The sequence below is a fragment of the Podarcis melisellensis genome, assembly GCF_964234715.1.
Source record: "Podarcis melisellensis genome assembly, chromosome: 2".
Classification (NCBI taxonomy): Eukaryota; Metazoa; Chordata; class Lepidosauria; order Squamata; family Lacertidae; genus Podarcis; species Podarcis melisellensis.
In genome coordinates this window covers 103,647,990-103,675,469 of record NC_138529.1, presented here as the reverse complement: position 1 = coordinate 103,675,469, position 27,480 = coordinate 103,647,990, and the positions used below count along the sequence as shown (strand labels likewise).

Here is a 27,480-nt window from a genome sequence, read left to right as displayed (position 1 = left end):
TTGGGTTATGTGTACCGACATTTCATCATCATCATTATTTTAAACTGCTTTGTTTAAAAAATAAATCAGATTTCTCCTCAAGAGAAATTCCACTCGGGAAGAACTAAACCCCTCACAACATTCAGTTGCTGTTTCAAGAGATCTCAGCACTCTTCATCCCCTGAAAAAACACTCTTGGAAATCCCATTACTCCGAATATTAAGACCTCAGCAATCCAGTTTTTCTGTATAAAGAAATGGTAGCCAAGTCACCAGGGAACAAAAATCACAATTGTTAAGTCAGTGCATATAAATGAACATCAAAAGTTACATTTGCCCGTTGCCTAGCTCTGAACAGTCTCTTAAAAGTTCGTGTGAAGAATTATATTGATGATAACAATAATAACAATAATAACGTCCGTGTGGTCAAAAGTACCTTTGAGTCCAATGGGGTATTTGAGTCTCAGGTTGGGGTATGTAAGCTTACACCCTGAAAGTCAGAGAAAGAGGTGAAACCTGTTAGGTTGCTTCAAAGCTGGTTTAATACTCATTCTCTCTACTTACAATCCTTGGAATTGAGGGAGAGGCTAGGAAATTTCTAATAGGCTTTTCAACACCTCACCAAATTCCAAGATTTTTTGGGGGGCGGGGAGCCATGTCAGTTAAACTGCTAGAACACAAATGAAAGTCTGTAGTTTAACTAAGCGGTCCACATAATTTTTATGCAAAGTCACCCCAAAAAGCTAACACGTGTGTGGTCATTAAAGAAATGGGGGCCGAGCAAGGTGCTCCTCTCAAAGGACAGAAACGTCTGATTCAGGAGACAAAAAGTGGCTAAACCAAAGAGATACAGACATAATATTATTCAAACTGGGTGTGAGCAGATCTGACCCAAGCATAGGATCCTGAATCCTGCTCCTCCATCAACATGCCCTTCATCGACCCATATCCCCCCTGGCACTGTCAGTGTCCCGCAAACAGAAGAGTTGTTGCAAAAAGTGTCCTTTTTGATTGCCAGTGTGAATGGGGATTTGGGAGCAATCCTACTTTACCCAGCAAGCATAAATTGGGGATAGGATGACATTGTTAGGTTCCTAATGAGCCATTCCATTAATCCTAGCCCCTGTGATTCAGGATTCCCATTCTTTTTTCCTTTGTTACACAAAGCGCTTTGCAGTAAGCCCCAACAAAGGGCAGAACAAAGGTGTGCGAAATAAAGTGAGTTTTGGCAGGCAGCCCCTGCTATTCCAAAAATTAAGACGTGGCTTTGAGCTTGCTTCTCACTGGGTGAAAGTGGGGGGAACATATGCTTGCAATCTCCCCATTTACTAACCTCTGTTTATCCCATAAAGAACAAAATCAAGGTAGGAAATCTCATTCCAACAGATAGGAGTCTGAAACATTCCCTCAAAACAGGTTGTGCAAACTGGCTTCCTTTAAAAGATATAAAGACAGAAGAAGCTATAGCATACTTTTCCACACCATATTGGAAAAGGGCAAAGTTCAGTCTAGTTAAATTGCCCCATGGACCTTCACTCAATCCATATCCAGCATTCTTGTGCTCCATTGATTTGCCTGTAGGCAAATGGCATTTTTTCTCCTAGTGAAGTGTAAAATACAAATTCCAAATCAATCTTGAAGTGATGCAGTGTGGTGTCTTAAGTTTTGATAAGTTTTTTGTTCTTTTGCATACAGCCTGATCTGCGCTGGCCCAAGACCTTTTGGCACTTGAGGCAAACCACAACATGGCGCTCACATCCACTGGCCAGGGAAGAGGGGGTGAGTGAAGATCTGCACCAGGAACAAGGTGGAGGGGAATCAAAGCAACCTTACCCAACAGCTGAAATGCGAATCAAAGGTCATTGAGGGTGGTTGGGGGGAAGGAGCCAGGTCAGAATCAAGCTGGGTGGCCGCAGAGCCCAGACCCCAGAGGGCAGCCCCCACCATTTCCTCCCTGGGAGTGGGGGGGAGACCAAGACATTGCTGTAGAGGTGGCATTGGTGGAGGGCGCTGAGAAAGAGACAGATCCAGCCTCCAAGGAGTGTGCCAAAGCCATTGCCACTACTGCAGTAGCAGCAGGCAATGCATATATTGGAGGTCAGATCTGCTGTCCCCATGGATCCGGCCGCCTGAGGCAGTTGCCTCAGCTTGCCTCATGGGTGAGCCGGGCCTGAGTCTGATCTTGTTCAAGTTTTCCCTAGAACTTCGCTCCCACGGATTTCAGTAGAACTTAGTTACCTGTATTTTGGATTGCAGCCTGAAGAACTTTGGTCACTATCTCTACCGTACTGGGCACAAGAATTGTAGGATTCATACTGACTTTACAGACAGTAAAGTGAAAGCTTTACCCATTGTAGGCTTGTAATTTATGCAATCAATGATTTACTTAAGCATTGGGGTGGTAAGACTTTCCGTTTTTTTCCTGCTGTCAGAAGGGCATGCAAATATGCAAGCAAAACCAATGTTTGTAATATATAAACACCATGGGAATTTCACTTACTGAGGAAATTAGAGGGAGCTAAATTTTCCCATCACAACAACTGAGTAAATAATCCATGAGCTACATATTCTCCAAGGGAAAGTTTATCAGCTTTGGTTATGCAGATGTAATGACTTATTAACTATTCATTGTTTCAATATCCTGCTAAAGAGTTGAAAAGGGAGTAATAATATTTATCTGTTTTTTTCCGTTGTAATGATCCCATCCCCCAAAAAAATAAAAAGTCAGTGTTACTATTACTAGATACAGTAATTTCTTTTATTTTTCCTTTCCTTTTTCAATACAGTTATTTCTTGAGTATGATGGTACCGGGTATATAGCCAGTACACCATAATGCCAACCTGTGCAAACCGAAGAGATGGTATGCTCTGTTTCAGCTTTTACATGTGAATGCCAATATTGTTAAAGTAGAAGGATACAACATGAAAGAGAAAGTACATTCCCGCCACAGGGTTGTTTTTTTTAACATCCCAATTATATTTTGAGCTGAGCTGAGTTAAGACACTCAGGTGAAAAAAGATCAGTTTTATGTTCAACTCTGGGCTCTTCCTGCTGGCTGCTGCCCCCGGGTTTGGTAGAGTTAAAAAGGAAGTAGGCTTAAAAATACCTCTCAGTAGAGATACTAAATAATATAGGAAATTGATGCTACCATTGCTCACTTTAGACCACAGTTGCTATGCTGTGCATACTGATCCTGTGAGTCCATTTGAGTCCATTTGACTGCCTTACCTTCAAGAATACATTTCCACCATATCCACACATATTGTGTGTGTGTGTGAAATATTCTGTTAATCACCTGCTAAATATATTTCAGGACAGGTGCAAATTATGTACATGCCAGCAAATAATACACATACTGAAAGAAACAGAGTTTGAGAGTATATTGAGACACAGGCTAACCATATGGCACAGTTGGAATAGGGCCTAAGAATCATGGTGAAAGATACAGATCCATGCATAACACAAGCATATCCCCTTACCAAGTATAATTGTGCTTGGAGAGCCCCCCCCTCTGGCTTCTGACTTGCAAATAATTAAGCCTTCCTTTGCCACCGTGAAATATGAAAATGTATTTTTATAATTGCATTTCGAAAGTAGATTCTCAACAAGTCAAAATCTATGCCGGATAATGGATTTCATGCTTTTATCAGTGCATACCCTCCAAGGCACACTCCTCCATAGTCTCCTGATACAGACGGATGCCAACCAACCAACCAGTGTAGGCACTAAATGCTGCATACCTGCTTCGTTGTTCTCTTGCCCTTTCTTTGTGCGATTCTTCCCTTTGGCCATCTGCGCAACAAAAAATTCTATTAAATTATTCTATTAAATTATTTTATCACCATCCCACAGACTATGACAAAAATCCATGCTATTCTTACAAGGCTTCATTGGCTCCTATTGAAGACATTTCCATACACGTTAAGAAATAATGAGTTGCTTTGGCACTGTACAATTTCAGTGAGATTTGGCACCAGTTTGTTGTGTTATTTTCTGCTATTACACAGAATGTTCCCTCCTTCAGAAGTAGCTGTGGAGATTCAGTTTTGTGCTGATTGCTGGCTGGATCTCTGGGGCTCAGAAAATGAGATTTGATATTTTCCGTGGGCTTCTGTGCAAAAAGGTAACATTTCATTAAAGAAGGACATTTCCCTTCATAGCCATCTATGACAGCTAACCTCATTGTTACACTCTCTAGTTTCTCTCCTTCACAGCACAGAGCTTAGGGCTATTGTCAAGCACTGTCTTCAAGTATATATCTGAAGGAAGTGGATTTTTTTTTGCCTCTGTAGTGAGACACAAGAAGCCTTTAATCTATTAACAAGCAATGAAGGTGCCTGAAAGCAACTGGTCTCCTATTTAGTGGATGTTCTTAAGCACCTTCCAGCACCTTTTTTACAAAAACTTCTACAAAAACACATAGTTTTTTCTGGGCACTTAAAGAGGTTGATGTTCAACCTGGCATAAAAGCCATAACTTTAATATTTAAAGTTAAGGTAAAGGTAAAGAGACCATTAGGTCCAGTCGTGACCGACTCTGGGGTTGCGGCGCTCATCTCGCTTTATTGGCCAAAGGAGCCGGCGTACAGCTTCCGGGTCATGTGGCCAGCATGACTAAGCCGCTTCTGAGGAACCAGAGCAGCGCACAGAAACGCCAATATTTAAAGTTACTATTTCATAAATCCATTCATCTTCTCTCCTACAATGGCTATGGTGGGTTAGGATCTTGACCAGGCTTCCTCAACCTCGGCCCTCCAGATGTTCTGAGACTACGATTCCCATCATCCCTGACCACTGGTCCTGCTAGCTAGGGATCATGGGTGTTGGTAGGCCAAAAACATCTGGAGGGCTGAGGTTGAGGAAGCTTGATCTTGACCATATAAAATGCTTATTTGGTCCTAAATTCACACTCTTAAGGCAGATCCAATGGGTAAAGCTGTGTGACAAGATGCCGTTCTACAGACATTCATGAGGATGTATTTTAGTGGCACACGTAACTGTATCGTAATCCTAGTCCATCTCAAAGAACATATGTTCCACTATGGCACACAGCAGTATGGAGAGAGATAGACAGACAGACAGACAGATAAGATAGATCAGAACCTAGCAAATGTTTTATCCCTCATGATTATAGAAATAAGTTTGAATACAAGTTGTCATACGACAATGTCTGCTTGAAGATCAAATCTCAGCGTCAAGCCAAAGTGCCATTTTAAAGTTGTGACTATTTATTTAAGTGATTGGTTAACATACTTCACCTATTGGTATTTGATTCAAAGGTACTGGAATGTTGCGTTCTCAAAGTAAAGGAAGGATTGAACTCTGATTAATAAGAATACACACAGAGACTTGAACCAGCAAGACTCCGGGAAGGGTGCGTATAATCGTGTCTCTCTGTGCCTGTCCGTGTGCAGCCCCTGGCCCAGGTAGTTTTATTCACAAAAGAACTTTTTACAGAGTGTTCGTAAGAACCAATCAGATTTCTTCTGAGCATTTCCACAAACCCACGTGGGGTAAAAGTTAAACTATAAACACTAGTTAGGCATACATACTCTGGAGTAAATGAATGAAAACAACAAAGGAGCGAATACAGCAACCCCGGAGGTCATAAACAAGCAATACATATGATAAGAAGGATGGCCAGGAGGACAGTGGATCATTATTACCTTCATGTGAGATCTGTTTCCTGGCCCTAAGATTAACATCCTAAGATTAATATATTGGAAGGCTACTTCAAAGAAGCTTGCCCACTATCTTTATGGCCCAAGATGCCTGCCTGGCTAAGCAACTGGGCTGTGTATGTGACATGTGAGGAAGAGAGGAATGGAACAGGGATGCAGGGGTGTAGATTGATCAAGAATCATATCAAAATAGTTTAAACCCAGTCAACGCAATGCTTTCATTGCTGACACAGATGGCTTACTCTATATTTGTTATAATTCCTCGTAGCAATCCCATCTGATCATCTCTGGATATTTGCACTCCTACACTGGAACAAGCCAGGCAAGGGTTTTTATTTATTTATTTTGTCTCGAGAGCAGTTGGCAACCCTATCTACCTGCCCTTCTGACTACCCCAAACACTGTCTGAGTACTAATCACCACATTTTAATAACACAGGTTCCTTCTCAAGACCAGAGAATGGGCTGAAATGTCACATTGAGCATCAGGCAAACTTCTTGTCCCTGATCTAACAATCCATGCTTTCCGCATATAATAGTTGCTTGGCAACCATGTAAACATGGGTGGCAAGCCCTATGCCCAGGTACCAGCTAGCTTCAGGTGGCGGCTCAAATAACTGAGGGGACAGGCCACTTTTACGTGGCTCCCCTCAGATCCTGAGGGGATGCCTAGCCCAATCGTAGGGACATGGGTGAGTTCAATGTTTGTGATAAATGCTGTCTGTGGCTGTTTGCAAGGCTTCACAAACACTTTATATTCTAGAAAAAGATGACTAGGTATGTTTAGAAATGCTACCCTCTAATCTGGAAGTATTCCCCTCTAATCTGTGGCATCTGGGATGCTTTGTATTCACTTGGGCTATATACACACTCTACCTCTGAAGCATATCTGGTGCTCATTCCTTCCTGTAAAGAATCTTGGGCACTGTGGTAAAATTCTCAGCAACTTTTAACAAATCACAGTGCCTAGAATTAATTGAGGGAGATAATGGGCTTTGGAGGTATAGTCGGTGCAAAGCTTTCCAAACTGTGTGTTATGGCACATTAGTGTGTTGGCTGCAGTGTGTAGGTGTGTTGCACAAATCCTCTTATAAGGGGTTAGTTTAACCTCCGGCTTGCTAGTAAAACTGAATTACTGTGCCGCGAAATGATGCATGTCTAAAAAGTGTGTGACCGTCATGGAAAGTTTGGAAAGCTCCGGTATAGTGTGTACCGAGCCTTGGTGAAAAGATAAACGCATTCTGCCCTGGCTCAAGTATTCCCTCATTTTTGTCCTTACTTCACATGTTCCAGGCCTGAGCCTTGGCAAGCCTTTGTGCAACTTAAGCCCTGCACATGGATTGAAGCTTATTAAATAAGGGGTTGAACCATAAAGAAGTCTATGGGGTGAAATTAAGGGGGTTGGCTGAGGTCAGGTTAACCCTGCAAAAAATCAATTCCGATCTGTATGGGAGGGATGGTTTCTACTCAATGTCCCCATTTCCTCAGAAATGACACTCTAATGATGGGAAATTCTGTACAGCAGGATGGGTGCATGGTATGTTTAGACTCTATAATAGGACAGAAATGCTTGGCTCAGATCCTGCCAGTTGTTTCTGAACAGGGCCAGCAGGAAGCAGTGAGGTACTCTGGATGACTCCAACTCCCTTCTCCTTACTTGCTCCCCACTGGTCCACTACTTTTGCCACAAGAAAAGGGTTAGGGAGCAAGGCCTATGGTTGCCTGGCAACCATAGCATCCCAGGCAGGAAACAGGAGTGGCCTTAGGCACATTGTTGCTAGGCCAAATATAAAAATGGAAATTTCGCTCCTCCATTAGATACATCTCAAGTGTTGTCTTATGAGCTGCAAAATTCCGCATGGATTTTTCCATTATTTTAGCAGCAATGGCAGCTTTTCCCTTGCTGGGAACTTAGGCTGTGTATACACTACACCTTTAAATCACAATCAAAGCACATTTCCCCCCCCCCCCAAGAATTCTGGGCATTGTAGTTTGTGTTAAGGGTTGATGGAAATTGTAACTCAGTGAGGGGAGGGGTAAACTACTGTGAGGAGTATGCTCTACTCTCCATCAGCTTTTGGAGACAGTCTTTGGCTTCCTAGACAGTCTTTATGTATGAGTGTCAAGCAGTTAAAAATTCACCCACAACTCCAATCTTTACCTCTTGCATCCTCACTTCTTACTCTTCCTTTTGCATCTGATCTCCTATTCTTCGCTCTCTACCAGTCCTGAGCAGCAGAAATACACATACCAAATGCACACACCAAACGAGAGGCATAGCCATCCGCTGCCAGTGTATTTTTTTCTAATGCTGATTTAAACTCACCTACTTAAACCCACATTTCATTGCCCTTTTCTTGATAGATAAGATGAACAAACATTCTCCCTTTTCGTTTAGCAGCATTCTAATGTATGAAAACCTTCCAAATGTTTCCTCCCCCAATTCTTTCTTTAACATTTAAGCGTTTTACATCAGTGATCTAAAGTACTTGACATTTTAAACAATGTATAACATTAGTATAATAATAATAATGGAAATGGTTAAAAATAAAACAGCGAGAGAGAGAAAAGGAGTAAGCCTGGGTAGTAAATCTCCCTTGATGCATTAATCTCATTAAGGTTCAATAAATTTAATTTGATATATAGTCTCAAAGCACTTCCAGCAATGCATGTGGATTTATATTTTCCTGTACCTTATTTCCCCAATATACAATAAAAATGATAACATTGTCAACAAAAGGATCATAATCTTGTCTTTCCCCTCTCAGTCAGATCATACTAGTCTGTTTAACCATGCAGGCTACAATTCATATTTTGTTTAGCCAAACATGCAATCAGGCATTCTTCCGATTATAGGGAATAATAAAAAAAAAGAATAGTGATCTGTCTCAGTGGCATCACATTCTTAAGCGAGTTAACATACCGTATTTTTCGCTCCATAAGACACACTTTTGTCCTCCTAAAAAGTAAGGGAAAATGTCTGTGCGTCTTATGGAGCGAATGTGTGGTCAGTCGCTGGCTCTCTTTCCGGCCCAGCCCCCTTGCCCAGGCCTCCATTGTTGAATGTTCTGCAGAAGGAGGCTGTTTGTTTCCCCAGAGACATGTGACTGGCTGATTAGCTTATCTGTCTGGAAACGGTAGAAACGGCTCCCTTCCCTTTCCTAAGGAAGCTGCAGAACTGTGAGTTGAGCCCCATAAAAACAGGATTTTCTCCCCCTTTGCAAAGTAAGCTCAACAACTTTGAGCCGATCCTCAAAAAACAGGGCTTTTCCCCTCTGCAAAAGAAGTTGTACAACTGTTAGCTGATCCCCCCCCCCAAATAAGGCTTTTCTCCTTTGCAAAAGAAGCTGCACAACTGTGAGCTGATCGCCCAAAAAACAGGGCTTTCTCCCTTTCCTCCTCTAAAAACTAGGCGCATTCTTATGGTCAGGTGTGTCTTATGGAGTGAAAAATATGGTAACTGCTTCATAATATTTTGTAAATGATGGAACAGCTAACCCTCTGTTTTTATTTCTCCTAGTAAAGTCTTTAAGGCTACCCTGAATCTTTTCTTTTGCTGAATAAACTCCATAAATATATTTTGCCAAGTATCTATAATTTAGGGAAGTACTCTAATTGGAAAATTCAAAAACAAATATAAATTTTTGGGTAAAATTTTAGAAATGTTAAATCCCCTAAACAATATGTTTTCAACAGCAACCAGTTTTTAGTATACCTTTGACTTTAAACACCAGCTTTTCATGATTGTATTCAAATACATTATTTAGGTCTTATGATAGATGCCATAATATTAAACTGGAGAATCTTACCCAGCCGCTCAGATTTAGTGCAGTTTGTTTTATATCCTGAAACTTTGCTAAACTTGTCCTTTACATCAAGTAGCAGACTAATTATATTTTCCAGACCTTTAACATATAAGACCACATCACCTGCGTACAAGCTAATTTCAAAATCTTCCTAGGCAGCTTTTAACACCTGTTATCATCTGGTTAGATCTAATAATTTCTGCTAGACAGATAATGCAAACAAAAGCATGGATAGAGGGCAACCCTGCCTTGCTTGTCTCTTTAAACAAAACCTTCAAAATGTTTTCTCCCCCCCTGTTTTCTTCCTTTCATTCTGCAAGGTAATATATACCTTTCCTACAGTTTTTCCCATAGCAGCACTGTCTGTGGGTAGCACAGCTAGTAATCTATCGCATGAGACACATTGCTGAGATATAGGCATCAAAGCCTACCAACCAAGGTGGATAAAAGATGGAATTGTACTTTTATTTTATAGCGGTGAGAAACTGTGACCTCAAAAATACTGCAGAGGCCTGACAATGTGTACAGAAAAGTGGTCTTTATTTGTCTACTGCTGTTGCAACACAACACAAACAAATTTAGAACAGCTCCTCTACCTTTTGCCATAACCAGGGCAGTTAGCTCTACAATCTCAGGCTACAACACAAAACATTGAGACTCTTAAAAAAATATTGTCAGTTTACAGGGTCACAAAGGCAGGTTTGGATACGTGCAGGGAATGCCTGATGAAAACTCAAGAGTGGGGCTAAACATTATTTCTGTCGGGGACTGAAGCTTCCAGTGGTGCTGTCAGAGTAGGACTTTGGGTGGAGCAGATGCCCAGAGTCCCCATTTTATATCCTGAAACTTTGCTAAACTTGTCCTTTACATCAAGTAGCAGATTAATTATGTTTTCCTCAAAGGCCCTCAAATGCAGCTGGCTCACCACAGCTGGAAGTTAGTGAAGTAATTTAGGTAAATTAAGGTAAAGGACCCCTGGATGGTTAAGTCCAGTCAAAGGCGACTATGGGGTTGCGGCGCTCATCTCGCTTTCAGGCCGAGGGAGCCAGCATTTGTCCACAGACAGCTTTCCGGGTCATGTGGCCAACAGGACTAAATCGCTTCTGGCACAACGGGACACCGTGACGGAAACCAGAGCGCATGGAAATGCCATTTACCTTCCCGCCAGAGCAGTACATATACTGTATATCTACTTGCACTGGTGTGCTTTCAAACTGCTAGGTTGGCAGGAGCTGGGACAGGGCAATGGGAGCTCACCCCGTCGCAGGGATTCGAACCACCAACCTTCCGATTGGCAAGCCCAAGAGGCTCAGTGGTTTAGACCACAGCACCACCCATGTCCCTAGTGAAGTAACATACATTATCTCTAAACAGGGAGAGACCCTGTGAGGTCCAGATGTCTGGAGACAACAGTTACCTAAACATACCACTAGAAGCCTCAGTACGCTCTTATCTCTTCACCCTTCAACATACCTACAGATATTCTGATTGTCTCTCTTTATCAGGGAAAGCACCTTTTCCTGATCCCTCTCTCTGCTAAACCACCACCCTTATTTTTGTATTTGGGGATGGCCTTGTTTGAATTTAAATATGGGATTTAAATATGGGGTTCAGCTCCCTCCATGGGCAAGTTAAAAGTTTTAAATGGGCAGATGCAACTTGCGCCCAAGGGACATAGACATGCATTTCACACCCTGTACATTCTGAGATTTACAGTACAGTCGTACCTTTGGTTACGTACTTAATTCATTCCGGAGATCCGTTCTTAACCTGAAACTGTTCTTAACCTGAAGCACCACTTTAGCTAATGGGGCCTCCCGCTGCCGCTGCGCCACCACCGCACGATTTCTGTTCTCATCCTGAGGTAAAGTTCTTACCCTGAGGTACTATTTCTGGGTTAGTGGAGTCTGTAACCTGAAGCGTCTGTAACCCGAGGTACCACTGTATTTTGAACAGTTGGTAAACAAATTCGTAGGACAATTATATTTTGCAGACGTCTCTTTAACCAGAAGAATCATTGCCCTCTTGACTTTTAAATCATTGCGGGGCAGGCTAATGCAGAGTAAATTAATATAGTGCAGAGTGAATTAATATAGTGCATGGGCAATGAAAAGACTTTAATTATACGTTATACTCATTAAGTGATCCTTGGTTTGAAAATGGGAGTGTTCTGGTAAGAACACCATTATGACTGTCAGTGCTGGAAGCTACAGCGGTAAAGAAAAATAATAGGATAGAAGGGTGGACAACTTATAGAAGCTTATTAAAACAAGAGGGAGGAGAGTATAAATTTAAAGAATTTAAGGAATTATCAGGGAAATGAACTACATGATTAAAATATCATTTGAATGATATTTTAAGAAAGATAGGATATGAGGGTTTGGGGAACAAATGTCACAACTGGAGAGAGACCTGTTGGGATGTAATGTAAAAAAAGTGTTGTCTTGAGGAATGATGAGATAGAATCCATTTGCCCCCAGCAGCCCCTGCCCCAATGATGATCACAAAATGTCTGCCTGAGGGAATAGTGCAGAAATCAGCTCAGCAGTTAGAAAATAGAATCTACTTGCCTCATCAGTCCAACACCCAAAAAGTATCCTATGAGCAGAAAATGTCTCCAGAGCCATCCCGCCACAACCCCCACTTTCCAGTTTGCCACAAAATGCTTTGTAAACTGGCTGGTCAAGAAAGTCAGTCACAAGGAGATGAGCAAACTGTCTGTGTTATGTACTGAAGTTCTCACCCTGGAGGATACTGTAGACAGTTTTCACTCAGGTCCACATATGCAAATAGCGGATTGAAAGTGACGTTCAGTGATTGGATAGTTACAGAAAGTGGTTACTGCTGCCTTGTAGTGGAGCTCTATATAAGCAGGCTGGCTGAACTCTTCAGTTCTGTTCTGTTCTGTTCTGTTCTGGCCTGTGAATAAACAAGAGCTGTTTGAAGAATCGCTGTGTCGTCTGATATGTTCACCCACAACTTAACAGTCTGGTGTCTGTTTTTAAACTTGCATAGGTCAGCTGAATATGGGCAAAAAACCAACACAGACTGGCAGTTGCAGACAGGACAGGAGGGGAGCGGGGAAGAGGCTAGAAATATTCTGGTTTTGCCTGCTGTTGTAATGTCTCCCAAAAAAAAACACTGTTGAGATAGACTCCCAGAAAGAGGAACTGCTTAGGAAAGGACTCTTGTGTGGCTTGTTTGCAAAATGATGTAATCTCGCTCTGCACATGCCCTTGTACCCATGTCTAGAAGTTGTTTGTGACACATTATAAAGGTAAAGGGACCCCTGACCATCAGGTCCAGTCGTGGCCGACTCTGGGGTTGCGGCGCTCATCTTGCTTTATTGGCCGAGGGAGCCAACAGACAGCTTCTGGATCATGTGGCCAGCATGACTAAGCTGCTTCTGGCAAACCAGAGCAGCGCACGGATACGCCGTTTACCTTCCCGCTGGAGCGGTACATATTTATCTACTTGCACTAGTATGCTTTCGAACTGCTAGGTTGGCAGGAGCAGGGACCGAGCAACGGGAGCTCACCCTGTTGCACGGATTTGAACCGCCGACCTTCTGATCGGCAAACCCGAGGCTATGTTGTTTAACCCACAGCGCCACCCGTGTCCCGACACACTATAAAAGTGAGCCCCAAATAGCAATCAGAGCTCAGCCTTTGAGAACGATCTCACTGATGCCAGCTGTAGCCAGCTTAATAAACCAGACCTTTCTCGAAGAACCCGGTGCCTGTCGTTATGGACTTGGACAAATTCTGCAACAGTCTAAAATGTAGAAACTATTATTGGAATGGGAGACAATGAGCAAGTAAAATCCTTAGTGATATACTGGGCAATAGATATGGGTCATAATATAGACATGGCAGCGTGGGAACGATTGTGGAACGTGGGTATAAAATTTACAGCATGTTATGGTTTAAGAGAAAATCATATGAAAATGATATATCGTTGGTATCTAACAGCGAGTAAACTGGCAAAAATGTACAAATCTAAATCAAACAAATGTTGGAAATGTAAAGAGAAATAAGGTTCTTTTTATCATATGTGATGGTCTTGTAGTAATATCTGCTATAGTGACTGTGCTGGACAACAGACAACAATGGTTATAGATTCCAGCTTCTTGGCACAGAATGGTTACTTTAGTGCAGTGTTTTGATTGATTGGTTTTTAATGCAGAGTACAGTGGTAGCTTGGTTCTCAAACTCCTTTGTACTCAAACAACTTGGAACCCAAACACTGCAAACCCAGAAGTAAGTGTTCCAGTTTGCGAACTCTTTTCGGAAGCCAAACGTGCTCTGTTTTGAGTGCCATGCTTCCGTTTTGAGTGTTACGCTGAGGTCTGTCTGTTTTTGCTATTTATTTTGCGTTTTTGTTTTTGCGGCTTTTTCGTTTTGTTCTTGTGACTGTGCGGAACCCAGTTCAGCTACTGACCGATTGACTGTGTGACTGCAGTGCATTGTTTATTGCTTTCATTTGATGGATCAATGATCTCGTCAGATGGTAAAATCCATGTTAAGCTGGTGTTTTAGGGGTTGTTTTTAAAAGTCTGGAACGGATGAATCCATTTTGCATTACTTTCCATGGGAAAGCGGCCTTGGTTTTGGAACGCTTTGGTTTTGGAACGGACTTCCGGAACAGATTAAGTTTGAGAACCAAGGTACCATTGTATACTCAGTGTCCCAGATAGCTCTTTTGTTGTAAAGGCTGGTCTAGATTATGGCTTTCCAGTCCCACATTGATGGCTGGATGATGTTGCGCACAACCAAAAATACCTTTTCAGGCAGAATGCTGTTTTGGTGAGGACAAGAGGGCAGCCTGGAAGTGGGGCGCAGCTGGGCATTCTCTACCAGCTACTTAGGCTGGCGCAGATCAGCTCAGACTGAAGCTCCCCTTATGTCTGGTCCGTGGCGATCAAGACTGTTGAAACATTCCTCTCAGCCCTCCCAAACGAAGCTCTCTTGACAAGTCCTTGGCTGGCGTAACGTGGCCAAGAGATCCCCCGTGGGAAGCTGGCCTGCATCATCGGAGACTCGCCTGTCTGCTTCTTGCCCTCGCCTGAAGAGCCTCTTTTCTTGTCGGTAATAAGAATAATGACAAACCCGTAAGAAATCCTTTCGTGGTTGTCAGAGGCAAAGTGTGACCTTCCACTGGCCCCTATCAAGCTCGCCAGCGAGTTTGGAGAGGCGACTGGATTATGTTGCTCAATTGCTAATTAGGGGCTCCTTGTTGCCTCTCTTGCTCCAGCACGCCAACGGTTTCTATGGCAACTACAGAAGCAGATGCAGGAGCGACTTCACCCAGGAGTATCGCAAAGCAGCCCAGCCGCAACCTCCTGAACTCTTCCTGAAGAGAATGAAGGTGAGTGACGGGTCATCTGCGGCTGGTCTTTGACAGGCTCCCACCGGGAAGAAGGCAAATGAAAGCCTTCATCCTTACCAGACCTCCTATCTGGTTGTTAATAGGGACAAATGGAATGAAAGAGCCGTATGGGCGTGCTGTGACTAATCTGATTTTGCACAGAGGAAGGCATGAAATGTACTGGAAGTAGGCCTCGGTTAAGATCTGGGAGAGAAAGTTCTCATCTCAAGTTCAGGTATTTAACTCTTTGACCACAGCCTTTTCATACCTGAGACCAACCTGCGGCTACCCCTTTAAAAATAATAATAAATAAAAACCTATTTATTTTCCAACTGTACCCAGCATTCCAAATGCGGTCACGCCATGTAGCAGCATTACAATATTGGCAGTTTTATTTTCTCAACAGCCCATCTGGCTGTTAACCAGGAAGTTGGTGTTTCAAGCCCACCCAGGGATGGTTGTGGGCAGGATCCGTGCATTGCAGGGGGTTGGACTAAATGACCCTCAGGGTCCCTTCTGTTGTAAACAAAATCTGCGCTTCTTCCCTTATGGGGTATCCAAGAGCCCGTATAGAGTGCTTAAGTGGGTTCCCTATCGGTAGGAGGAAAATAACAGACCAATCAGAGAATATTGAGAAGCAAAGCAGCTAGTAAGCCTGATCTTTATTAAAGCTGTTGCAACAGGGTGCTCCCCTCACACACAGGAGGACGGAGGAGGACCCAGAAAGGGGTGCCTGCCCTTATATAGACATTTTAAATTCCCTGCCCTGGAGCTACATACATACATACATACATACATACATACATACATACATCACAGAAAGGGTGTATCCCAAGTCCACACCCCACAAACATCATACCTACATTACAGAAAAGGCGGTCTGCAACAGAAATTTGTTGTTTTTCCTGTCTGCCAGGTTATCTGATAATGCCTTATCTGATTGCCTTTCCCAGTAGTCTGGCCATTCCTTTGAGATGGAGATTACCCAGTTCCTGAGACAATGGGAAGGTCCTCCCCGCTTGCAGAGAAAACATTTGGTCAGTTTGGGAGTCAAAATGGTTTCAGGACGGTCTTCCTGTGCTGCTCCAGACATGTGGCCCACATATCTATGTACAGTGGTACCTTGGGTTAAGTACTTAATTCGTTCCGGAGGTCCGTTCTTAACCTGAAACTGTTCTTAACGTAAAGCACAACTTTAGCTAATGGGGCCTCCTGCTGCTGCCGCGCTACCGGAGCACGATTTCTGTTCTTATCCTGAAGCAAAGTTCTTAACCTGAGGTACTATTTCTGGGTTAGCGGAGTCTGTAACCTGAAGCGTATGTAACCCGAGGTATCACTGTACGTGCTTGGCTGGCACATTTATGAACATTTATTATATATATATATAAGACCTTAAATTTTTATTTACACTTCCAACTCTACGATTCTATGATTTTCAGTTCCCTTCCTAGTGATCGCTAGCATGGAATGTGCCTTTCCCCCCCCAAACTGGGTCAAGATCTTCCTGCACCACGACCCTAAGGTCTCATTTCTGATCAGTCAACTCATGAGCGTATACTGTATACGAACATGCTTCACTTTTACACTCGTTTACACCGGATTGCATTTGCAATTTTACCACCCAGTTTAGAAAGGAGCTTTTACAGCATGGCCCTAGGTCGTATCCAGAGTACTGTGATAGATATGGGATGGCAACTAATGGATCCCATCACGAAGATTGGTGGTAGTGGTGATGGCTGTAGCTGACTCTTTCACTTGCATTTGTGTGTGTATGTGTGAAGCCTGGGATTAAAATCCTAGTTCAACCTGCATAAAATTGCTTGTCCCAAACTGCTGATTTTATCCCATTTGACCCTTCGCCGATGCGAAATTAATTTGAGCTGGAGCAGCAGGCAGGCTCCTGAATCCCTAGTGCTTGACTTTTCTGCATAGTGTTGCAAGAATATGTCTTCCTGTAAAGCATAATATGTCATGCTGTAAAGTAAAATGCTTTTCTGATCACAAAAAATCTATTTAGGAAGATGGGGTTATGTTTTTGTGCTTCCGTTACAATCAGTTTTAGGAGGTTGTGAATATCGCACTGTTAGGACTTATGCTAGATGCTGCTTAAAGCTTTAATAACTAAAATGCAGCTAATTGTTTGTTAATTATCTTCTTGCTGTTTTTAATAGCTGCCTTCAGCGCTTTTATAGTGAAAGATGGATATAAATTTCTCAAATAAAACAAAAATGAAAGGTAAAGCAAATTCCGTGCGCCCAAGGTTACATTAGTGGAAATTCTTCTCTATCCTCTGTTTACTGAGTAAAGGTAAAGGGACCCCTGACCATTAAGTCCAGTCGCGGACGACTCTGGGGTTGCGGCGCTCATCTCGCTTTATTGGCCGAGGGAGCCGGCATACAGGTCATGTGGCCAGCATTACTAAGCCGCTTCTGGCGAACCAGAGCAGCACACGGAAACGCCGTTTACCTTCCCGCCGGAGTGGTACCTATTTATCTACTTGCACTTTGACGTGCTTTCGAACTGCTAGGTTGGGAGGAGCAGGGACCAAGCAACGGGAGCTCACCCCATCACAGGGATTCGAACCGCTGACCTTCTGATTGGCAAGCCCTAGCCTCTGTGGTTATCCCACAGCGCCACCCACTGTGTTACTCATCCTAATATGCTTGCGAGGAGGTTAAGATGGCATTGGCTCAAGCAACCTTCCAGTCCATTTCCAGTCCAATATTTTGTAGCGCAAAACCTCCCAGTCAGCTATAATTGTGGAACCTGAATTTGCAGGTATGTGATTGAATCCCACCTGAGAACAGCTACAGTCTGGAAGAACCCTCTTGTCACCTGCTCATGAGAGGGATCCATTGTCGGTAGTGTCTTTCCTGCCAGGTTGTCCTTTGTTATTGTGGTATGGAAGTGCCAGCCCTCCTCTTTATTAAACCTATCTGCTGGGATTTCGGGTAGCAGCTAAGCTCTATTTAATTGCTTTGCAATATCTCGAGCGGCATGTTGTGGATTAGGCTCCTCCTGCCCCCACATCCTGGCACTGACAGCCGGAGACTTGGCATCTGTCCCCATTAAGCAATGAAGACAGCTGCCTCTTAATTCTCTTCCGGGAACCCACAGCGGTTTTGACAACAGGTAAAGCCACGGCTGCTTCTCGTCCTCTGTGCCGCTGCGCCTGGAGCCCTGTCACCTCGCAGCACTGCAGAGGCAGGAAACGGAGCGTCGTGTTGTGACAAGGGGCTTAGCTCATGTGACTCTGCATCTGTGCTGCTTGGATAATCTCTTTCTCTGATCCTTTCGGTTTGCAAGGGAGAACTCCCACTGCTGATTCCCAAGCCCCAGCGCTCGTCCTCAGCTTATTTCATGGAGGGGAGAAATGATATAGCTCAGTATTTTATCTGTGGGAGATCTAATCAGGGTGATCAGATGCAAAGGCAGGGGCTTGCGTTCGCTTAATAGTTCTGCCTGTTTGAGCAGGCACTTGTTTTCTGACCCCTGCAGCATTTGGGGATTACAAACTGTACCTGTTGAAAATCCCTCACCGGCAATATTTCATTACAGTTACAAAATCCCCGACAGCTTGTGGGCTGGATATAACCCCCCAAAGCACTTTATCTGGTCTCTAGTTACCCCGTACTACATGTTAATTATGTTGTGGGAAAGTGTTTGCTAGCAGTTTCACTGGTACGGAAAATATTGTTTTCAAAAGCTGTGAGAAACCAGAGGCGGAGTCTCTCTCTCTCTCTCTCTCTCTCTCTCTCTCTCTGGGTTTCAAAGCCCATGCTGATCATGGGGGTCAACTTTATTTATAAAGCCTCAGCAACAATGAAGACTTGGCAAAACGCCTCTCCTACCCAACCTTGAAATTACAGGGTGCCTTTAGAGAATATAGAAGCAAAGGGTCATAACTCAGTGGCACAGGTACATGCCTTGCATGCAGATAATCCCAGGCTCCATCTCCAAATAAAAAGGTAGCAGGTTTAGAAACAACTTCTATACAAGGACCAAACTAGATGTGATATTTATCATATGGTTGCCCTGGTGCCCTTGATCTTTAAAAAAATAAATAAATCGCTGGTACAGCCCATCCCCGCAAGCCGGATCAGGACTATACTGTGTGTGGAGGGGGGCCTTAAGCCTTTTTCCTCTGCCTTGTTCCCAATGAGAATCCACACAACCCCATGAGCCCAGGAAGGGGAAGGGGGCAAGGCCAGGGAGAGTTTCACAGGAAAGGATGAGAAGTTGCTTGTGGATCCAGGAGAGAACAGAAAGATAGTATTGGGGGGATACAGGCAAGGGCATCACAATGTCAGAGCGACGAAAACAGGGATTCATTTTGGCAGATTGAGCTGGCAAAGGTGAGGTATCGGAAGGCCAGAGAAAATATTATTGGAGACTGCAATTGTTATGTACTGAAGTTCTCACCCTGGGCCAGCAGGGGGATAGTGTAGATAGTTTTCACTCAGGTCCACATATGCAAATAAGGGATTGAAAGTGATGTTCAGTGATTGGATAGTTACAGAAAGTGGTTACTGTTGTGTTGTAGTGGAGCTCTATATAAGCAGGCTGGCTGAACCCTTCAGTTCAGTTCTGTTCTGGCCTGTGAATAAACAAGAGCTGTTTGAAGAATCGCTGTGTTGTCTGATATGTTCACCCACAACTTAACAGTAATCACTGGGGGAGATTAACAGGAGCACGTACCAGATGTTGCATCTTCAGTGGTGCAGAACAGGCCATGCTGGCCCAAAATATGATAGGGCCAACAAGTGTAACAGCCCTTGGGATGTGGTTAGTATGGGTGTGAGTTCACCTGCTAGGTTTGCCATCTGTGCCTTGTCTCTGCTTTCTAGGCAGCAATATACAAGACACCCAGGTACTAGGATTAGTGATATCGCCCAAAACCGGTTTGAAGTCCATATCATGATATCAGTTCCATAGGTTTTTACCTGACAATATATTGCGAATCATGATGTGTATTAAAGCTGGGCAATATATTGTCCCAAACCAGTTTGAAGTTCATATCGTGATATTGGTTTCATAATTTTTGACCCGGCAAGACATTGTAGATCATTACGTGTGTGTGTGTGTGTGTGTGTGTGTGTGTGTGCTGTGCAAAAAAAATCACAATGGGGGAGAAGCCATGAAGCCGGCCAATGCCTGTACATAGCTGCATCCTTATTTCAGACATTGTGATATATTGGTGTATCACGATGTTTAGCTGGTGATATATCGCGATGTTGAAAAACCAGATCCCGCCCAGCCCTACCAGGTACCTCACATTAGGGTTATTTATTGCTGCCATTCATGAGAAGACATTTGCTTCTGAAGAGCCACATGGCGCAGCCTCCACTCCAAGGTGTGCGCTAGGAGAGAGACCCTTCCTCCAAAAAGAAACTAAAATAATTTGCAGCCTGTATAATGTACAGGCACCTATACACACTGTACTTCACAGTGAGGGGCTAGCTAGGACCTTATACACTAGCTTTCAGCATGATTTGGATAGACATGGAAAATCAGTGAGGTATAGGCAGTGCATTACAAAACGCAGGAGAGCAATTCCGGCTTCAGCTTGTAAAATGGAGAAATTCCCTCTAGCCGGACTGACTGAGATTAGTTGTGAGGGAGAAGTTGCTCTAAAAGAGCCAGTACCTCACAAACACTTTTAGGCAGCCTATAAATGTCGGCTTATAACAATCAGAGACCTGTAGCAAAATATGTGTTTGGCTACTTCGATAGGATAAATACAACCTGTGCATCTTCAGCTCCTTGGCTTGACCGCCCTGTTGGCTCCTAGGGATGCGCAGGGATGCCAGCTAAGGCAACAGAATAAGCTCCTGGAGGATGCAGAACTGATCTCCAGCTGCCAGCTTGCAAGAGCTTTTCAGACATCAGTGAATGGCACAATTGACTCCCTTAGAATGATTCCTCCTGATGAAATTCGTCTGCTAACAAAGCATCCCTTGAAGCTGACATCTGCACAGAGAACACAAGAGCATCTCCAATTTTGTCATATGCCGGGGAGCTCTGGATTCAAGAGAGGAAAGGGTCTTAGCCCAGCGCTTTGCAGGATAAGGCCCCGCAGGTGTACACTCTGATAATGTGGGTGGGCAAGAGCACTCCTCATGAGACACAGAGCTGGTACAGAGTGCAAACACACCACAGCACCTGAAGCCCTGCCATCGGTCAGCCGGGGTGGAAAAAGAGAGCAATTTTGTTTATCCTATCGCTGTGCCAGCCTGAGAGGCCCTTGGGTGGCCTGTTCAGCTCTGCTTCCCACAAAGACCAAGGGGTCTGGTACTCCCATCTCGAGATGCCCCAGTTACAGGTTTCCTGCTGCCTGCCACCAGAGAGAGGATCGCCAGTGATCGTTTACTCCTCACTTGAGTAAAGGTTGGACCTTCTGTGAGGACCACGAGCCTAAGACTAGGAATGCCTAGGAATAGAACGGTGTATTTTCTTTTGTTTTGCATTACATTTTATTTTGAAAATAAATACAGTGAAATCACTAATTAAGAGAAAAGGGGGAATCAAACTCACTAATTACCGTTTTTTTGTATATCAGCATGGGTGGGCTTATGAGATAGAGTGAAAACAAAAAGGCTGTGTAGAGACTTACTGGTTGTCACTGACAGTTGTGAGTATTTGGATAAGTTACGTATCTGAGTCATTTCTTATTTCTTGATGGAAGCTGTGGAACAGGCAACTGACGCTTTTATTTTTCACTCTCTACCAGTCCTGAGCAGCTGAAATATATATACCAAATGCAGCACACCAAGCAAAAGCCATAGCCTTTAGCTGCTGCTAGGGTGGGAGTTGTGGAACAATCAACTGACCCTTTTTAGATCCAAGGGGCTTGGCCTTATAGAAAGAATCCTAGAGGCTTCAACGTAGGATAGACTGAAACCCAAATTCCAGTTTCCTTGGCCAAGACATTGCTGTTTACCTGATTGCATACCAGAAAGTACTCTGTACAGTAAAAAAACACACACCTGCAATATTTATTCTATTTTACCACCTTTGTATCAAACCCTTCCATAAAGGATTTCAGGGATTTTCTTTTGTGCAGGGATTTACCCAATTTTCTCCTCACAACAATTCTGTGAGGTACAAAATGGTAAGAAAGCGTGACTGGCTAAAGGTAGTTCAGCAAGCTTCGTGAATCGTGACTGAGTGGGGATTTCATTCCAAATCTTCCCCAGTCTGCCCAGTATGGTATGTACTGGATAGGGATAGCTTGACCACACTTGTCCATGCATTAGTAACATCATGGTTGGATTACTGCAATGTGGGGCTACCCTTGAGGTTGGTCCAGAGGCTGCAGCTACTGCAGGTAAAGGATCCCTGAATGGTTAAGTCCAGTGACTAGGCTGCTTGTGGGGCAAACTATAATACAGTGGTACCTTGGGTTAAGAACTTAATTCATTCTGGAGGTCTGTTCTTAACCTGAAACTGTTCTTAACCTGAGGTACCACTTTAGCTAATGGGGCCTCCCGCTGCCGCCGCACCGCTACCATGTGATTTCTGTTCTCATCCTGAAGCAAAGTTCTTAACCTGAGGTACTATTTCTGGTTACAGATAGGTAGCCGTGTTGGTCTGCCATAGTCAAAACAAAAAAAATTCCTTCCAATAGCACCTTAAAGACCAACTAAGTTAGTTCTTGGTATGAGCTTTCATGTGCATGCATCTGAAGAAGTGTGCATGCACACGAAAGCTCATACCAAGAACTAACTTAGTTGGTCTTTAAGGTGCTACTGGAAGGAATTTTTTTTGTTTTGTACTATTTCTGGGTTAGCGGAGTCTGTAACCTGAAGCGTATGTAACCTGAAGCATCTGTAATTAATAATAATAATAATAATAATAATAATAATAATAATAATAATAATTTATTTGTACCCCGCCCATCTGGCTGGGTTTCCCCAGCCACTCTGGGCGGCTTCCATAGAAACAAAAAATACACTAAAATATCACAAATTAAAAACTTCCCTGAACAGGGCTGCCTTAAGATGTCTTCTGAATGTCACGTAGTTATTTATCGCTATTTATCTGTAACCCGAGGTACCACTGTACGTTATTTGTAGGATTTTCACCAGCTGCGAGTCTGCCACCTATAAGGCCCTATATTATCCCAGGACCAGGTTATGGCGAAGCGAGGATGTTCAGGAGAGCCTTTCACACTCGCTTGCCCAACTGCAACTCAACAGCTCTGCAGGGTTGCCAGTTGAGTCTTAATCTAAGGTAGTTGCTGCCATTATCCTCCCACTTCCTTCTTGCAGCCAAGGTGCACCTGGGGCGCACCAAAGTTTTGTTGTTTTTCTTAAGGCTTCAAGCCAGTACAGCTGCACTCATTGGCTCAACCTACATACAAACTTGCTGGGGAAAGCAAGGCTAGCTTCTAGCTGCCTTCGCCCACCCCAGTATCAAAGCAGCTTGCTCATTACCCTGGTAGTTGCCCTCCCTAACTTCCCAAAGCCCAGGAACTCTGAGATCAACTCACCCTGTGTTTCACAAGCAGTTCCCTTATATGTTACTCAGTGTGGAAAGGCAGCCCACATCTCGCAAGTCTTTCCCAGATCTCAGGAAAAAAAATGGGTTGGTCTCTTACAACTCTGATCTAAACAGTAGCCTGGATTCCAGAATGCCGAGGCTTGCAATTGCAGAGTTTTATGGCCCAGTTGTCAAACTTTACTAGAAATAAAAGGTAGGGGGGAAGCATGCAGAGGGTGAAAACAGAATACAAAGTAAATCAGAACACTGTGGCTCTAAAACTGGGCTAATCCTACCCTACCGACTACAGCAGCTTTTCTCAGCCTTGGGTCCCCAATCGTCTTGGACTACAGCACCCGAAATCCATAGCTTCCCAGTATGAATCCCTCTCCTTTGGGCCAAATTTGCCCTCACCTGGTGTTTGAAAGCAGATCCCATCTTTACCCCACTTTGTACAACTGCAGGGTGTGGCGTTTGGCAGGGAGCCATGGGCTAATCTCGCTTGTGCTCTTTTCCAGGAAACCCCTTCAAAGCACATATTCTCTAAGCACGACAACAGGCACGCCTTCCCAGGATCAGCTACATATTTTGAGAATGTGAGTGTGATTGGTTTCGGGGGTGCGGGAGCGTGGGGGCGGGGAAGGTTTTTTTTGTCCTTTTCCTCTTACGCAGCAATAGAGGCGGTAGAGAAGTTAATCAGAGGAGTGCTTGATTAGAGACACCGGTTTCATTCCTAATGTGATTAGCTCTCCCTTTGCAGGCTCCCGGGCTCCCTCAGGAACTGATGACACCAACCGGCTGCCTCTGCAAAAGCACTAGTTAAGTGCTCTTAGCTGCACGAAGTAGCCTGAGGCTTTGCCTTACACGTCTAGTGGGTACCTGATACACTCGAGCATTCAGGGTCAGGTGCCACAGGGACAGGACAGAGCTGGGCAAGCTGGAATGCTCCATACCGCATCAGGTCCCTTACCTTTCCCGCCCCGACCTGGCCACAGTGATCCATGTGACGGTCACCTCCAGGCTTGACTACTGTAATTTGCTCTACGCAAGGCTGCCCTTGAAGCTGTCTCAGAAACTCCCAGTGGGTGTAGAATGCTGCAGCGAGGCTCCTCACGGGGTCTCTGCCATGGGAGCATATTCACCCAGTGCTTTTCCAGCTGCACTGGCTCCCGGTGCAGTACAGGGTCAGATTTAAGGTGCTGGTTTTGATCGTTAAAGCCCTTCGCGGCCTAGGACCCTTGTACCTAAAGGACCGCCTCTCCCGGTATGCCCCACGGAGGACCTTAAGGTCCATAAATAGCAACACCCTAGAGGTCCCGGACCCTAAGGAAGTCAGATTATCCTCAACCAGAGCCAGGGCCTTTTCAACTCTGGCTCCGGTCTGGTGGAACGCTCTGCCTCATGAGACCAGGGCCCTGCGGGATCTGATTTCTTTCTGTAGGGCCTGTGAGACAGTTGTTCCACCTGGCCTTTGGCTTAGAATCAGTTTGATTCCCTCCCCCTCTTTCTTTTCCTTTCTCCTCCTGTGAAGAGGCTGCATCCTAATGTTTTAATGTTGTATTTTAATCTTGGTTTTTTTAAATTGTATTTTAATCAACTTGTTTTTATCATTGGTTGTTAGCTGCCCTGAGCCCGGTCTTGGCTGGGGAGGGCAGGGTATAAATAAAATTTATTATTATTATTATCATCCTTTGTTAAGAAAGGTGTGCGCCGTAAGATTCCTCCCTGGTGCTGGGAGGGAAAGTCGACTAAGCTTGAACTCAAAGGTTAATCTAGTGAAAACCACACGTTCTGAAACATTTTGAGAACCAAAGCACAGCCATCCTTTGAAATTTGCACATTCGAATTTTGCAGCGCAGTTCTCCAGCCAACTAATGTGTAGGGGGGAAATGCATATATTTGTGAGAATAGCATACAAAATGCGTTAGGATAAACTGGTTGCAAAAATGTGTATATTAGTAAAAGAAAAACCCTGCACGGAATGTGTTTATCAGGAGAAATTTGCACTAGAATACCAAATAATTGCAATTTGTGGCATACTGGCTAACTTGTGGGTTGCTATATGCAGGATCAAGTACTGAGGGCCGGAGTTTCAGCTTGGTGTGAAGACAGATTAAATTTTTAAAAAGCAATCGCAGAGTTGTGAACCCTTCTTCAAAACTTTTTTGAGAGACGCCAAGCACTTGATCAGTCGCAAATTTTGTCCCTTGCTTCCAAGGTAGTTCACCTGTCACTAGTTTCGATTAAATGTGGCAAAGGTTTCCTCCAGTGCCCTCCCCTGCTCTCAGAATATCACACCTGTCTTCCACCCTTGGTAACCTCCTGGCTTCTTCTGGTTCTGCGTTTAAAATGGTGTGCTAGGTGGCTCCTTTCACAGTGCAGGTATGAACAGTCTGGTCGTTGTTTCCCGGCAGGGTTTAGGAAGGAGGAGAATAGAGGGAAGCCTTCCCAACACCAAGAACTTAATTGACTGGGTTCCCTTGAAGGAGGAGTTAAGACGTGAGAGACCCCTCATCTCAAGCTACCAGTATGACTTCCACTCCAGAGAAAAGGTCCCCCAGGTGTTAGTTCATCACTCCCACAGGCAAGGGCAGCCCCTGCAACGCACACCCAGCACCACCTACCAGCACACTTACCGGAGCTACTCTTTGTACGAACCCATCCTCAGGACATTCAAGCGTGAGGTGGTGAAAGATGCTGAGCCCACCGCCCCCGTCTCCAGTGAGCCCACCGCCCCTGTCTCCAGTGAGCCCGCCACCGTTCCAGGCTTGTCTGAGCCCACCGCAACAGATACCAGCAAGACCCCAGAAGCCTTTGCTCCAGGACCCATTTATGTGCGCCCTGGCACCCACAGGCCAACCCGGTGGACTGTCTCAGACTGTTTGCACTGGCACAATTGCTGAGCACACGTGGGAGTTTCTCCGTTATCTGCAAGAACAGTTAAATGCTCCTTTGTACAAGGTGAAATATGGGAAAAAATAAAATAAAATCTTGCTGGACTGTGACACAAGCAGATGCTACGGGTTTTGCATGCCCTTTATTTCCCCTCTGCCAGGTAACCTTTTGCCACAAAACTCTTGATTTTGGCCACGGAGTTGTTTTGCCGGTCAGAAGAGTTGTGCGGAGGTATGCTTGTTTAATTCTACTGTTTTGTTTTCAAGACTAAGCACAAAGGGTTGTTCTGTAGGGACGGATAGGCATCAAACACGGGAGCCCCAGAGGGCGAAGGCTCAGAGCCCGGGGATTGGTGGGGAACACTGAAGAGAGATCAGAGGTAGAAGGTGTGGGCGGAGGGGGGACTGGTTAGATGCTGAAGATGTAACAGGCTTTAGTGAGCAAGGAGAGCCTGTGACAGGGAGCAGCTTAGACACAGAGGCTGAAGCAGAGGCGGTGAGGGCAAGAGGCTGAATGAGAATCCCAGAAGTATGACTCTCCTGCTGTGACAAGCTCCCCTTGCTGCTTGTCTCCAAGGTCACACAGGACAATGAACAGGGCTGAACAGAGATTGCAGGTGGGCCGCTACAGTTTGAGGCTGCTTGGACAATGTCCGGTTAGAGGAGGAGACTGGCTGGATGACGAGAAGTGGCAGGAGGCACCAGCTGGCAAACCCCCTGGGGAAGCCTCAGAGGAGGAAGGTTCAGGGGACTGGGAATGGTGGTGGGACACTGAGGACAGGTCAGAAAATGGAAGGAATGGTTGGCTGCTTTAAAAAAAAAAGCAACAGGCATGAGCGAGAGGGAAGAGCCAAGGGCAGAAAGCAGTTCAGACTCAGCACATGAAGCTTCTCAGGAGCTTGCTAATTCGACTCTCCCCCCCTTTCTCCAAGAACATGCATGTGGCTGAACAATGAGCAAGAGTTCGCTCTTGCCTCAGTGTACGCCAACGTGGGCAACCTCCAGAAGAGGAGGTGATCTTAGGGGGAAATGGGAAACAGGAACTGTCAGTCCTGGCAACTGTGCTATGGAAGCTGGCCCTGCCTTGAGGCTTCTCCGCGTTGTTTGCTGTTTTCTTAAAGAATTAAACTTCCTGCTCCTCTCTGCGTTTGAGTGCTGAGCTGCATCTGACAGATTGTGAGGATTGGGGAGAAGGAAAGCTGCTGTTGGGCCTTAACAACCTTCGGACTTTGTTCAATGTGAGCTTTAAATCTGCCTTTTGGCACTCTTTCTCC

At 44.5% G+C, this 27,480-nt stretch overlaps 2 protein-coding genes and 1 long non-coding RNA gene across 13 annotated transcripts in view; 2 read left to right on the top strand and 1 right to left on the bottom strand.

Moving 5' to 3' along the window:
- IHO1 (interactor of HORMAD1 1) overlaps nucleotides 1-7,857 on the bottom strand; it is a 51,962-nt gene extending 44,105 nt beyond the window's left edge. For 2 of the 11 annotated variants that reach the window (XM_081902597.1, XM_081902588.1), the window contains exons 1-2: nucleotides 6,080-6,163; nucleotides 3,720-3,771 (exon numbers count right to left, since the gene is read on the bottom strand). The gene's annotated coding sequence lies outside the window, so the exon portion shown is untranslated. Of the gene's footprint in view, nucleotides 1-414; nucleotides 1,285-1,311; nucleotides 1,679-1,811; nucleotides 2,690-3,719; nucleotides 3,772-6,079; nucleotides 6,165-7,819 lie in introns of those variants that run through there. The other 9 variants (XM_081902586.1, XM_081902587.1, XM_081902593.1 and 6 more) reach the window with 8 other exon arrangements.
- Nucleotides 138-3,229, top strand: LOC309365351. Its single transcript, XR_014166042.1, has 3 exons — nucleotides 138-277; nucleotides 1,674-1,757; nucleotides 2,765-3,229. It is a non-coding gene; the product is annotated as an uncharacterized lncRNA (long non-coding RNA).
- On the top strand, nucleotides 6,197-26,322 carry CIMIP7 (ciliary microtubule inner protein 7). Its single transcript, XM_081903323.1, has 4 exons — nucleotides 6,197-6,350; nucleotides 14,718-14,831; nucleotides 23,831-23,908; nucleotides 25,727-26,322. The coding sequence occupies exons 1-4, from the start codon at nucleotides 6,324-6,326 to the stop codon at nucleotides 26,213-26,215; spliced, it is 708 nt and encodes a 235-aa protein (XP_081759449.1). The 5' UTR covers nucleotides 6,197-6,323; the 3' UTR covers nucleotides 26,216-26,322.
- Nucleotides 26,323-27,480: the final 1,158 nt, after the last annotated feature.